The 15311-nt window shown below is 39.5% G+C and overlaps 1 protein-coding gene across 2 annotated transcripts; it reads left to right on the top strand.

The window, feature by feature from the left end:
- Nucleotides 1-2283: 2283 nt before the first annotated feature.
- On the top strand, nt 2284-14396 carry csf1ra (colony stimulating factor 1 receptor, a). 2 transcript variants are annotated; one of them, XM_044128057.1, is made up of 22 exons: nt 2284-2448; nt 2684-2753; nt 4027-4311; nt 4398-4685; nt 4787-4923; nt 5002-5167; nt 5247-5448; nt 5770-5885; nt 6724-6835; nt 6940-7139; nt 7222-7313; nt 7424-7550; nt 7956-8060; nt 8155-8265; nt 8376-8538; nt 8618-8700; nt 8787-8890; nt 9212-9334; nt 11002-11113; nt 11203-11302; nt 12208-12319; nt 14121-14396. In XM_044128057.1, the coding sequence occupies exons 2-22, from the start codon at nt 2699-2701 to the stop codon at nt 14265-14267; spliced, it is 2940 nt and encodes a 979-aa protein (XP_043983992.1). In that variant the 5' UTR covers nt 2284-2448; nt 2684-2698; the 3' UTR covers nt 14268-14396. The 2 variants fall into 2 exon arrangements, with proteins under 2 accessions (XP_043983992.1, XP_043983993.1); XM_044128058.1 differs by having other exon boundaries at nt 2681-2753.
- The last annotated feature ends 915 nt before the right edge of the window (nt 14397-15311 follow it).

The raw sequence follows: 15311 nt of genomic DNA, 5'->3' as shown, positions 1-15311 counted from the left end.
AAAACGTTTGGAATCTTCTTTTACTTATTTAGTAGTATATCTAGATAGATCACACATGTGAAACAAAATACTCAACAGAACAAATGTATTTTCACAGAAGAGTGAGGCTTTGATGTCTTTCTGATAGACCTTTAGTTACAAGAAGCTGCGTCCCCTCAGGAATGAAACCACTGTCCAAACACGGATTTCATGTGCTATATCATTTTATTTTGCATTGAAAGTACCCCTGGCTCTGTTTCTGTGCTCAGGCTCTACTCTTTCATGGAGAGTCATTGACAGACAATAATTAATTAATGGAGCTACATGGCCTCCATTAATTAGGTGTACACAATCGGTCAATGGCTCAATCGATTCTGGTCTTATATCTATCGAAAACTGGATCACAGGGCAACGGATCCAGGAGGGAACCACATGCATCCGTCTTCCCACTGATGACTCCTGCTAATTATGGGGGCTCTCAAGGCATTCCCAGTCTAGACGGGATACATAGTTCCTGAGGTTAGATCTGGGTTTTCCCATTGAAACATGCCCATGTACCACCCTGAGTAGATGCCCCCCACATCAACGTACTGTGGCTCTTCTTTGAGCTTCTTTCTGATAATAGGGATCCTCATACTATCTCTGAGTCCAGCCACCATCTGGAGGAAGATCATTTTAGCCACTTGCATCTGGAATCTCATCTTTTTGGTCATGATCCATGTCTCACGACCGTAAGAGACATGGATCTCTTTTGATCGAGAGCTTTATTTTTTTTAGCTCATCTGTTTCTTCACCACACAGTAGTGGCTGCATTACTTCAGACATATGGTAGTTTAATTTTCTCTGTCCATCTCACATCCTATAATCACTCGTGAACAACACACCAAAATATTTCAGCTCCTCTGCTTGAGGCAGAGGGCGACCTTCAACCCAGAAGGGGCAATCCAAGTTTTTCCAGCTAAGAAACATGACCTCAGACTTAAAGGAGCTGACTCTCAAGACTGAGCCTTGAAATTATTTCCATGAATAGCACAAACAGGACCAGTGATAAGGGGCAGCACCAATAAAAGCACTTGAATCAGGCTCCACTTTGTGCCGAGAATGCAGACATCGCTCTTGCTTTGAGCATGCAAGGATTGGCCAACCCTTAAATGCCATCCAGATATCCCATATTCCCAAAGAACCTCTCATAAAATGTCTTAGGGCTCAAGGTTGTACCCTTTCTCCAGATTCTTAAAACACATAGAGCAGAGAAGCAGACTCATATGACCCCCTCTGTAGTGCTGTAAGGATAAATATTTGGTCAATTTAGACAACTTTTGACATTTACCATTGTCACTGATGGAGTACAAAGTAACTTGGAATTAGGATTCAGACCAGGCATATTTCTCTGATCTAATTTGAAGCAGTTTTTAATTATTTGAACTTCTTATCCTATGGACATCCTATTTTTCCCTTATTAAAACCTACGAATATTTTGGTGTGCTGGTTATCCCTGTTTTATTTTATGTCCATAACAAATACCATGATTGAGAGTTTGGGAAGTCTTCAACTCACTCCTGTGGGAATGTTTTTCCTATATTTAGAGGGAGGTTGTGGACAAATAGACATTGTTGCCTGTCACAACCACAGCTACCAAACCTATTGATGGACACCAGCAATGATGGAAGGACTGAGGACTGAATAAACTTTTAGTCCTCAGGAGTTCTTGGGCACTCATGAAGAAATGGATAGGTATCTGATGGAGAGAAAGACCACACTTTTCTGGTTGCTGAAGCAACACAGGTCTAAAAGGAATTAACTGTAGATTGTTTGGCATTCTTGGTTGTCTATTTGAGTCTATTGTTTGACAGTTCAGAGTAGATTGGACTGAATATAATTTGTCTAAATCCAACTATAAGATTCCATTGTGCTAGATATATTTGATTGACTTAACTACAGTTTGGACTGAATTTGATTCAAGTTGAATATAGCCTTCTGTACATTCAACTTGCATTGAGATGGACGTTGTTGTGAATTAGCATCACGTAAATTTCATTGAATAGGATTTTCCACACAATCATTTTCTAAATGTTTTAAGAGTCTGAAATCTGACCCAATCATATCTGCCCATTTACTACCAGGCAAAACAGCCTTGGAGCCACTGGTTAGCACTGAAACAGATGAAAAGTCCCGTCTCTACTGCTGTCTTTACTGGGTCTCTCTCTGTCAAATTTGAAATGCCTCATTAATTTGTCAAGCATGATAAGTTGAACCGCCTTCTCCTTGACACATGCACAGTTCCCTCCACCCTCCAGCCCTCACTCACTGATGTTTGCTGTGTGACTGTAAATAAGCAAAAAGGAGGAATAAGGGCACAGACAAAGGAAGAGGGCAGAAGGGACTCTTATGTCCGTGCTTTGATGCTGGGAACTTCCAAAACACAGGGAACTTATTTCCATCCCTCCTTCAAGCTGAAGACATCTAGAGGTGAGAATATTTCACATAAACATTCAATAATGTCAAATTTAGCTTTTTCAATTTGCTAAGTTATAAAATTATTTCTTAGTAACAAAACTTCTCGGAGTGGCTGGAAAAGAGAAGTAAAAGAAGGGATGCAGTAATAACCTAACTTCCTAGACAGTTTTCTGATTTCTTCATCTTTCTCTTTCCCATTAGTCAAATGTGGATTGTTTAGCAGCCAGTGTCACTTTTTAACCAGCAGGTCTGGAGTGTATCCATGATGCAATCCTACCTCACACTGTTGCTGCCACTTGTGGCCTCTGCAGTTTCAGGTAAGACGGGACAAACGCTGTTAGGATAAATTTACTTGACAATACTTTTTGCTGCCCTATTTCTGTTCCTGTCTGCTGAAGCTTTGGTGTGTATTCCACAATTTAAATTTGGCAATTTAAATGGCACTGGTTTGATGTTGTAGATTAATGCATAAAACTGTATACCAGTTAGTCAAATCCAGATTGAACATGTCCATTTGCTCCACAAACTTATAAAATGCAAAATAACAGACTTTTCTTTGAGAGCCTTTTTGTTTTTTTTTGTTGTTTTTTTTTGCTTTCGCTTGTGGTTTGTAGAAATTGTGCACAATACTGTTTCTAATGAGCAGAACAATTGACAAGAACATCATGAGTTGTTTGTGGTGCCATTCTTGACATTGTTTCTCTTTTTTCCCCTGCTGCATTTCAACACAGCTTTGATTGGTATAAATGGTTATCACCCACCAGCTATTATTTTGCAGATTAAAGTATTTAAATTTGAACATGTGAAATCCTCTAATTTTGGTCTGATTGGGAGCTGAATGGAATAGCTTTGCTTGCTCTTGGATCACTTCATGAGATCTAATTGGGGTTATTTTCAGCTTGGATGAAAAGTTCACTCACTAAACAAAAGGGTTGAAGAGGCAGTTGTTTATAGACACGTAAATTAAGCACAGAACTGCTGATTGCCATGAAACAACATTTGAATCCCAGTTACTGTGAGAAATATTGTGGTGAATAGAGAAATGCTGAACTTGGAATCTCAGTTCTCCTTCGAGATTCATAACACAGAGTTCTAAAGGGAAACTTTTGACACCATAGCCTACTGAAAGTACAGACACTGAAAGAAAAATCCAGAATAGAAGTGACTTAGTCTTTCTAAAATGAGCCCTCTTTAGATTCATAATACTTGACTGTTGCTATCAACAAACTCCAAGACATGATTGTTCTTAAAGACCGAAATAATTCATTCAGATTGGTCTCTTTTAACATTTACTGGCTCACAATTCTCTAAATATAGCTGTTAGGCTTTCATTTAATGTATGAATTCCTTAAATGTGCTTCTGGTGTTCTTTGTTGAAAACGTAGACATTAATACCAGGAACAGTCCTTGAATCCATTCTGATATTTTATTCTGATTTTTTTGGTTTTTGGTATGAAAAACAGAAGTGAGAATTTAGCAAAAAGGAGGCTGAATTCCAAAATAACTCTGACTCATTGATCAGACAAACTAAAAAAAAAATGACTAAAGCTTGATTGATCTAAAGAAAAATATGTTATTTTGCTAAAACAGTGGAATGGAAGCCGGTAATCAAAGTCAATTCCAAGGTGGTGACGGGCCCCGAGGTGGTGGTTAGGGCCGGGAGGCCTTTGGATCTGAGGTGTGAAGGCAACAGACCTGTAAACTGGCAACCCAGGCTGCCCAAACACAGGCGTTATGTATCCAGGGGCAACGGAAACGTCCGCGTCTTCAAGGTGGAACGCTCCTCGGCAGAATTCACTGGAACGTACAAGTGCTTCTACACTGCTAATCCCAATTTCAATAATCTGACCTCCTCACTGCATGTGTATGTGAAAGGTGAGTGGGATCAGCTGAGAATTGTTGCATGATTGTGTGACAGTAGTTATTAAGGCTGATTCCGTGCATTTTGATCCCCATTTCAGACCCACAGCGAGTGTTTTGGACAAGCAGCACATCTCTGCGTGTGGTGAGGAAAGAGGGTGAAAACTTCCTACTGCCCTGCCTGCTAACAGACCCCTCAGCCACCGATCTGGGCCTCCGCATGGATAACGGCACCACTGTGCCACCCGGAATGAACTTCACTGTGGACAGGCACCGAGGCATCCTCATCCACAGCCTCCACCCGAGCTTCAACGCTGACTACGTCTGCACCGCCACGGTCAATGGGGTGGAAAGGACCTCCAAGGCGTTTTCCATCAACGTCATTCAGAGTGAGATCACTTGGCCGTGCAAAACTGATTGACTAAAACCTTCTAAATGTCAAGCACTTATAAATGTATTATTATTGTTATTTATCTATTTTTTGCTGCAGAGCTTCGCTTCCCTCCTTATGTCTTCTTGGAGACAGATGAATATGTACGAATAGTTGGGGAAGAAATTAAGATTCGCTGCACAACACACAATCCAAACTTCAACTACAACGTCACATGGAAATACACCACCAAATCCGTCAGTGGGAAGCGTCCTTGAAGTCTAGTCCGAAGCATTTATCTGGATTTTGGCTCAGATTTGTGTTTCTCGTTTTAGAACCCAATGGTAGAAGAGACGGTTCGCTCCAATGGAGAAAATCGTCTAGACATCCAGAGCATCCTGACAATCTCTGCTGTGGACCTTGCAGACACTGGAAACATCTCCTGCATTGGAACTAACGAAGCCGGAGTGAACAGTACAACTACGTACCTGCTGGTTGTGGGTAAGAAACAAAACAGATTCGTCTCCTATGTTTCACCTCTGTTATGCACAAAGTTGCTGATTTTCTGAACTTTTTTCAGATAAGCCCTACATCAGGCTGCTGCCCCAGCTCTCACCAAAACTGACCCTCAAGGGTCTTTCTGTTGTGGTGAAAGAGGGAGAAGACCTGGAGCTCAGCTTGCTCATTGAAGCCTACCCTCATATAACAGAGCAAGGATGGCTGACTCCGACACCGCCCAACACATCTACACAGGAGCACAAGTTCATCCGATACAACAACAGGTGCAAAGCCTGGAAATAAAAAGAGCTTTGTCCAACTGCTGGACAGTACTGCAGAAGAGGAAATTGTTCTGAAATGCTGTCAGTGCATTTTTGTGTAAATTTGACCAGGAACATGAAGGTCATCATATCTCCACTCGGGTCAAAAAACCTTCTAAAGGGAAGAACAAAGTTCTGTTTTTAAAATGTGGACTTACGAAGGAGTGATGCATAGGAACTGTCTGAATACAAACCGCAGAATTAGTCACTTCTTCTTACTCAAATAAATGTTTCTGTTCTTCAGTCAAAATATCTTTTTTTGTTGTTTTGTTTTTGTTTTGTCAGATACCTCGCAACTCTGCAGGTGAAGAGAATGAACATACAGGAGCAAGGACAATATACTTTCTATGCAAAGAGTGACTTGACCAATGCATCCATCTCATTTCAAGTCCAAATGTATCGTAAGTGACACAAATTAAAGTAAACTTTGTAATTTTTTTATTATTATTATTATTGTAAAAATATGTCCGTGACTCCCTGATAGATTTTAAGGTTATTGAACCCTGCAAGTTACGCTGAATAATTTTGTTTTAAAAAGTACATTTAAGAGATCCTGCAAAGGTTTTAAAGATCAAAGGACTTGTGATGTCCAATAAAAATGTCTAAAATAGCATAACTGCAGGCAAGAGCAGCAATACCACTGGTAGCCGTAAACAGTGGAGCTGGCAATGTGCAAAGACTGTATGCAAATATACAAGAAATATAAATAAATGTCAATAGATTGCATTGCACTTTTTGTCAGAATGATGTGGAGATCTCAGATAAGTCAAAAATCCTACAAGAATTTGTGTAATATCACAAAATGATTGGAGGATCTTTGTCCGGATGGACAAAAAAAAAATGTGCACACTCAGTCCAGAGACCAGTTCAGAAAGACCAATTAACCTCACAGTCATGTTTTTTGATCATGGTGTACTCTGAAAGAATTCATCCATGCATGGAGAGCACAATCAAAGGCAAGGCCAGGACTTGAACCCATGACACTTTGCTGCAAGGCAAAAGTGCCAACCACTGCCCCATAGTGAAATGCACGACCATAACTCAAAAGCTTGGAAAAGATTTATTACATCTCACTAAAGTAATTTAGGATCTAAGAAAACCGCAGCAAGAACTTTCAACTTAGAATCTCATTAAACTACTTTGAATTTTTTATTGTCTCCACTGTTGCTCGAGAGGTTCACTTTAAAGTCAATGTGTGAAACTGCAATGTTTTTTTTCTCTCTGTTTAACTAATGCCAGAGAGACCTAATGCAGTGGTCAGATGGGAAAACGTAACTACTCTGACTTGTACCTCGTTTGGCTATCCGGCTCCGAGGATCATCTGGTATCAGTGTCTGGGGATACGACCCACGTGAGTACAACCCGACTGCAATGACTAATAAGTTGTCACTAAGTTTATCCTAACATTACACATTAAGATTCTCAATGTTCCATTGTTTTCTCATTGTGGCTTAGGTGTAATGAAAATACATCAGGCTTGCAACTGGCCATCCCTCTCCAGGCTCCCACTGTGGAAGTCCAGAGGGAAGAGTACGGAGCTGTGGAGGTGGAAAGTGTCCTTACGGTTGGACCGTCCAGCCAGAGGATGACAGTGGAGTGTGTAGCCTTCAACCTCGTTGGTGTGAGCCGAGACACACTTGCCATGGAGGTGTCTGGTGAGGATCTGGCTTTTCTTCTAGGTCTTAAAGATTGCAATCACAGTTTCTCATTTTGTTTGCTTGTTCTCTAATCGGACAGACAAGCTCTTTATGACAACCCTGAGTGGAGCTGCAGGAATTCTAGCGATCCTCCTGGTGCTGTTGGCCATTCTGCTTTACAAATACAAGCAGGTATACTGAGAGCTCCACATGGTGATTGGTTTTCATCCTGAATTATGGACTACGGGAAAGTTTACAGATTTAATTGAACTGAAGAGGTGTTTTCTGACTTTAATTTGCAGAAACCCCGCTACGAAATCCGTTGGAAGATCATAGAAGCAAGGGATGGCAACAATTACACTTTCATCGACCCCACACAGCTGCCATACAACGAGAAATGGGAGTTTCCAAGAGACAAGCTAAAACTAGGTGACCTAAGTGCCTATTTTTATTTGAAAACATAATCATAAATGTTGTTTTTTTTATTAGATTTAACTCAATTCACTTGAAAAATGTGTATTGATAAATCAACAAGTTAGAACAAATGTCATCATGAGCCACTACAAAAAAGCAGCTCAACTGAAAAAAGTCATTTACTTGAGTAAGCATATGGAGACAGTAGAGAGGAATGACTCCCTTTTAACAAGACCTTTCAGCAGAACCAGACTCAGAATAAATAATCATCTGAAACACCCAACGTAGCCTACAGCAATAGGATAGCTATAAATAAAGATAGTTATTGGAGTGGAAAATACAAATGAATGATGTAGAACCATGAATAACACACCAAGAAGGATTAGAAATGATCTGCCTGTGTGCTTTGTCGCTAAACAGGAAAGATTTTGGGTGCGGGTGCATTTGGAAAAGTTGTTGAAGCGACGGCTTACGGTCTGGGGAAGGAGGACAATGTCATGCGTGTGGCTGTGAAAATGCTAAAAGGTGAGATCTGCTGTATGTCAGAGACACTGTATTTTACTCCACGTAAATCTCTATAAAGGTTAAATACCACTAAAAAAAATTTATTTATCTGCAGCCAGCGCCCATTCAGATGAGAGGGAGGCTCTGATGTCTGAGCTGAAGATCCTAAGTCACCTGGGGCATCACAAACACATAGTCAATCTGCTTGGGGCCTGCACTTACGGAGGTCAGATGGCACAAAAAAAAATGCTTATGAAACTTTGTTGAATCCATGGAAAATCAAGTGTTACAAAGTAAATTGCATGAAAACCCTTTTAAACTGTGTTTCCTCTCCAGGACCAGTGCTTGTGATCACTGAGTACTGCAGCCTCGGTGACCTACTGAACTTCCTTCGCCAGAAAGCAGAGACTTTTGTAAACTTCGTTATGAATATTCCCGAGATCGGCGAGAGCTCGACTGATTATAAAAACATTTGCATTCAGAAGCAGTTTGTCAGAAGGTTCGTCACCAAACATGGGACCTAATAGCAAAGGATGAATTCGAAGAAAAACCCACTTATCGTGATAATTGATTCACAGTGACAGCGGGATCTCAAGCTTCGCCTCAAGCAGCTACTTGGAGATGAGACCCAGTCAGCTGCCAAATACGGAACAATCTCGAGGTACAAGCAGCTCCAGAGATTGTATCCAAACAATAGCATAAAGAGAACAACTCACTAAATATCACCTTTCTCTGATTCTCATTCAGAAACGGACTGCGAGGAGACTGGTGACTGGCCACTGGACATAGACGACCTGCTGAGATTCTCCCTTCAAGTCGCTCAGGGCCTTGACTTTCTTGCTGCTAAAAATGTAAGGATATAGAAAATTTATGAGACATGAAATATAAATAGGAGCAGCTCCGTTTCCATTCCTGGACAGAGTCACAGACATTAGCGAGGGCGTTTCCACTGATGACTGTTCCACTGTAAAAGGAAGCGTGTGAAATTATTCGCTGGGTGTTAAGAGTGGGAATTTCCCTCTTTGCATGTCTTATATCCATTTACTGGTAATAGTTTGAAGCTTTTCATCATACAATTGCTGCTCTATTAGGGAAACACACTAAGCTGATTGCTTTTTATATTTCAAGACCTTATAAAAGGACACAAACTGTGTGGCATTGTCTTTCTTCAGTGTATCCACAGAGACGTTGCTGCCAGGAACGTCCTCCTGACCAGCCGCAGAGAGGCAAAGATTTGTGACTTTGGCTTGGCACGAGACATCATGAATGACTCCAACTATGTTGTGAAGGGCAACGTAAGTGCTAACTTTGACTAACCGTAACCCTACCTAACCTTGTCCCATGCAGTGAGAGTCTCACATTAAGACAACGTTAAGTAAATATGCAAAAGACTGATGGTGTCACACCTTTCACCAAAATGCTCAAACAAAAATGTGTTGCGTAATGTTGTCTTATCCGGTTTTATTTTCATTTCAACACATTGAATCAAGAATGACTTTTGAGTACTTCCTGTCAGCATATTATACTTGGTTTTGGTTTTGCAGTCCACAGCTTAGCAGACATACCAGTCTTGGCTAAATATTAGTTTTCATAAGACGACTGTTCATTTTATTTATTTTTTTTGAAATACCTGATTTATTTCAGGACAGACAAAAACAATAGAAAGTAGTTTCATTCCAGGCAGCTTACCGGCAGTGTGAAACAACTTGTTAAGAGTTCCTGAAAGACTTATAGCAAAAAGTATCATATAAAATAACTGAGTAAATTTGATAAACTTTGAGTAAAAAAAAAAAAAGAAAAAAAAAAAGACAATTAAGATGGCAACACTGAATTATGAGTAAATGAGGCCATATTGTCCTGGAAACATTAGTTGAAATGTACTAAACATTTCTAAAAATGTAATTTATGATAACTAGGAGGCTAAAGAAATTGTTGAAATAAGCTAATCCTAATTTTATCAAAGATCTTAGAGATATTTATTTAATGCCTGGCTTTCCCAAAAGTTCTGTGATGATCATTAATTAAAGTAGGATTAGCTCTTTTGAATAAGACCCAGTAACTTACAATTTTTAGATTGGGTCAAAAAAAAAAATCTTCACTACAGTTCTTGAGTTCCTAAATAAATTGTGCAAACTGAAATGTTAACAGATATTTTTAGCATTTAACGTGTATTGACAATAAAGTTGAATTCTATTCTATTCTATCCCCTGTTAATGGTCACTCAGGATTACCAAATAATTTCTAAACAAAAAAAAAAAAATCTGAGATTTTCTTTTTACTTTTATTCTCAGAAGTTGCCATACATTTCCTTAGTGTTCAATAACTCTCATAGTTATTGAACATGAGTCAAATGTTTTGCATGTTTGTTCATCATACACAAACATGTCTATGATGTCTGTTTTTAAGTTTCATCACATTAGATGTGTCCAAAAATTGAGGTGTTTGTTCCTGAGGGTATTTATGAACAGTCTTCTAGGGTTCTGTGTGGCTTTTAGAGTAACGCCTTCTTTGTCAGAGTGGCTTTTCAGCCCATGTGGATAATGACATTGGCTTCAGCCAGCATCTTCACAGAGGCTTTTTATTTGTGATTGATATTTACATTTCACTCCAAAACATGTTCATCTTCTAGGACTCAGAACCTGTCTCCTTCCAGAATAGTATAAGGGCTTGACATCCTCATGTTGTTTTAAAGTTTGACAATTAATCTGAAACTTACAAAGTCACTACATTGTTGCACCAATCTTTGTAATCTGCTGAATTGGAAGAAAGTGATGTAATATCTCATTATTCTGGAATTTAGCAAATGAAAACAGCTGTATTTCTGCATTATCTGAAATCAGACAAGTTCCTTCATGTCAGACAAAAAAAAGTGTTTGTATCTTTACATATCTGTTTTCACTTGTAAGAGTCATTATTTTATTCATTCTGAGTTGTTTGATTTAACATATTGTTGTTTGTGAAGGCCCGTCTGCCTGTGAAGTGGATGGCCCCAGAGAGCATCTTTGACTGTGTCTACACTGTGCAGAGTGACGTCTGGTCCTACGGCATCCTCTTATGGGAGATTTTCTCTTTAGGTAGGAATAATCTCAGAGCTTACCTCGTATTCACCTTTCCACTCATGAGGCACGTGCAAACGTGTCAAGCTCTCTGGCTTTTCTTTCAGGCCAGAGTCCATATCCCAGCATGGCTGTGGACACCAGGTTCTACAAGATGGTGAAGCGCGGCTATCAGATGTCCCAGCCTGACTTTGCTCCACTACAAATGTAAGCTCTTGCACCTTGTCTGCAGGATTCTGCTTATAGAAACCGGCTCAGCAACCTCTTTTCCAATTTCCAATGATAAAGCTCTGCCGAGCTCCTTATCAGATGGGATTGAGTGGGGCATCAAGTGACTATCAGCAGGGTTTTTACAATTAACTCAGACATGATATTTGCCTCCCAGCACTCAGCCCATCGGTGCATGAGCAGTGATAATAGTATTTTGTTGCTGGCTTGCATGTAACTGATGAAATAATGTGCAAGTGACTTTAAGATGATAACATTAATATTGATGATTAATTCTAAGTCGAGTACAGCATCACACAGACGAAGCAGCCAACTGTGCAAATGTTTATCGCAGCCAAACAAAGAGGTTCTTTCTCTCCGTTCTGATGTCCTTGGGCCTGTCTCATATCTGAAATTACTGATACAGGAGATAGCCAGATGAAACACTTCCTTTATGTCAGGTTTTACTTCGCTCATTCTCAAATTCAGCGAGCTTAAACTGCAAAGTGAAGGAGTGAAAAACTAAAACCTTTCTGCTCTGTGTCCTGGGGCTGGAGGGGCCGCAGCATCTGTGTACACCAATTTAGCACCGTCGTCACACGAGTCGGAATCGCTGAGCTGTGGAAATGGAAGGGACTGAATCAGAGTCAGGGCATGATCATCTGTTGTCCTGTTGTGAGTCAGGCCTCGGTTCTGCCTGTTAGCCACATGATCGCAGCGCCAGGAAGCCGTGTAACTTGCTATTTCACGGCCTCAAAATGGGATTGTGGGCTGATGATTCTTATGAACAAGCCTCTCTTATTGAACTGCATCACTACCTTCACTGGTCCCGCCGAGTGTTGCCAGAGTTGGCTTTATAGTTTAGCTCGTGTCACACCGAGACCCCTCTTTCTGTTCTGTTCCAGGTACGCCATCATGAAAATGTGCTGGAATCTGGAACCCACAAAGCGTCCGACCTTTTGCAAAATCGGGCAAATGATAGAAAAGCTACTGGGGGGCCATCTTGAGGAGGAGCAGGTGAGTTAGTGTGATTCCAGGCAGGATGGATCAAATCTGTGAAACCATGTGACGCTCCAGACCAAACGTGTTTACTTCAACTCAATTTTCACAGAGACAAAAGAACTTGTTCTTTAGCCTAATTGATTATGTTAGCGATTCACAAACCTTTTTCATCAAGTATCACTTCACTAAATACAATTGGTCCAAGTACCATTAGGCTGTCATTTTAAACTGGCAATGTAACAGGAGTTAGACTGGGAATGTTGTTATTCATTTGTGCTATATGTGTGAAGAAAGTTTTGGAATTTTAAAAATGAAAAACGAGCAAGGAGACCCTCTAAACCAGACCCAGAATCCCTAAAAGAAAAGATAGTAGTTTGTTTCCTACCAACCCAAACCTCAAAAATTGCTGCTTGGCATTTGAAATTCAGTGATTCCTGGAGAAACAAGCAATTTATTTACATTCCGATCATTTGAGTCTCTCTAAACCTTTACATCTGCACAATGTCCCCTGTACAAATTTCCTCTGTTTGTCCTTTAAAAAAAAAATCAATTAGGCTAAGGAGCAAACTCTTATGTCTCTGTGAAAATGAAATTAAAGTAAACACATTTGGTCTGGAGCATCACATGGTTTTGTTTCCCTCACAGATTTTGTACCACTTGAACAATTCAATTCAACAACTACAGTTTCTAGATGAAGTTTCTAATAAAATTTGAAAGATAAACAGAACATTCTAAATGTATATTTAATGATGGTTTCATTCATTAAGAGCAAACGACCGTCCAAACCAACCTTTGTGAAAGTATAAGTTGTTAAATCATAAACTATCTATGCCCAGATCAGATCACTACTATACCTCCAGAAATCATTTATCTATTGTTTGGCAGCACACAGTAGGCTAATAATCTCAACGGGCACTGCATCCTTTTCTACAGCTACAGGACTCCAGTGAGCCTCACAGAGAACCAATATCCACAAAAAAAAAAAAAAATTTAATATGTTGAACATCAAAAGGAGTGTTGACCCATCTGAGATGTCTCAAAAGAACCAAGAACAACATCCAGAGCTCTGCAGGGCTCCACTGACTTAGTTTAGGTTTGGGTTCATGTTTCAACAAAAAAAAACCCCACAAAGACTTGTCTTAGATTTGTCAGAAACAAAATAATGATCCCCAAGACTTGTGGAAAATATTCTGTGGACTGACAAGTCCAAAACAGGACTGAAGGCCTGTATCCGATTACATCTGCCATAAAATTTAAATGAAAAAAATCATCATACCCACAGTTAAACATAGTGGTGGTGGCATGATACTCAGGGGCTATTTTTACTGATTCCAGATCAGTATAATGAGCTCCACTCTCAATTAGAAAATCACAAAGGAGAATATCTGGTCATCTGTTTGTGACACCACCTTGGATGTGCTTGTGTTGCACCACAATACAATGATCTGAGGCAAGTTCCCTCTGGCTGTTTTAAAACAAATAATTGAAATGTGTTTTTAAATCTCAAAACCTCTCTAGTATGTCTTACTTAAACAATTAACAATGAAGCATGTGGTAAAAATATTTCCATTGCGATGTAAATCCCTGATAACCTCTAAGGCCACCGTACGCAATAAAAATAGATTATGTTTCTACATAGGTAGAGTTTGTTTGGACAGTTTTCTTCCTTGAATAAGTCCTGTAATTTTGAGAATGTTTTTTGTATTCGCTCTGGTTATCTTTGATGTCTCTGTCACAGACAAAACATGGAATCAGCAGATGTATTTTAAATAAAATATGTTGCACCTATCAAACCATTAAATGCTTCTTTCCTCAGGTAATCTACCAGAATATGCAGCAGGAGGTCACAGAGGCTGATGCATATGACAAGCCTAAGTGTCATGATGGCCCCTGTGACCAGTCTTGTGACCACGAAGAAGAGGAGCAGCCTCTGATGAAGACAAACAACTATCAGTTTTGTTGAAAGAGTCCCAAACAACAATACATTTGTAAAAAAAAAAATAATAATAAATAAATGATCACAGAACATTAATAAAAAATTATATAACGATAAAAAAAACTGCTGCAGCTCAAGGCTGAGTATTTTTTTATTATTATTATTATTATTATTATTATTATTATTATTATTATTATTATTATTATTATTATTATTATTATTATTATTATTATTATTATTTTGCGGCACTGCAGACTGTTACCATCTCAGCTATTTTTTGCTCCGCTGTGCCTGTTCGCCAGACAGACAGCCGGCTGCTGCGAAGCATGTGACTCGCTTCTGTGCAGACCATGACTAGAAACTGCCTATTCTAACCTCGACTGGAGACACGAAAGGAGGAATCATGTCAACAAGCATGCAAGCTCCCAGAGCTGTTATTCTGTTGAAAACATCGCCACTGGTGGACTGTTCATCAGTCTGTGTCTTACATAACATGTTTATTTTATCGGTTACCTGCTGTAGCTACATCGTCTTTATTACATTGGTTACTGTAACAAGATGACAGTCTTGATTTTGTGGAGGTTGAAATCAGCAGGATCACTTCCTTTTATTGGTTTTATTGCCAGCACGTGCAATATGAGCTTGCGTTTACTGTATGTGCAATAATAACTGCAAACACTGGATTAAAACAACTTGATTTAGGATTTTCTCAAAGTTAGTCAGGATTTCTTCTCACTCTTTAAGTGGAGGTTCAAAAATAGGCTCCTTCCTAATCTCTACACGGTAAAGCAACTGAAATGACAAGGCAAAAGAATGACCGTGTTGTTTTCTCTGTGCCTCGGTCATGGCTTTTTCTCTTACGACACACTTACAATGCTCGCCAGTGGTTAGTAACATGTGATTGTTCTGCTTCACTTTAATTAATTTAGCGGTGTTCAGCGTAGTTTAGTAGCAGAAAGAATCTGTGAATCTATTCTGGGCCTTTCATGTCTGACAATGTGAACTTCTTGTTATCGTTTTTTTGTTGTTGTTTTTATCTACATTTTTTACGTGACAACTGGATCTTTTCAT

Source organism: Gambusia affinis, linkage group LG09, assembly GCF_019740435.1.
Source record: "Gambusia affinis linkage group LG09, SWU_Gaff_1.0, whole genome shotgun sequence".
Lineage (NCBI taxonomy): Eukaryota > Metazoa > Chordata > Actinopteri > Cyprinodontiformes > Poeciliidae > Gambusia > Gambusia affinis.
Note: the sequence above shows the minus strand (reverse complement) of the source record. Positions and strands in the feature narration are given on the sequence as shown.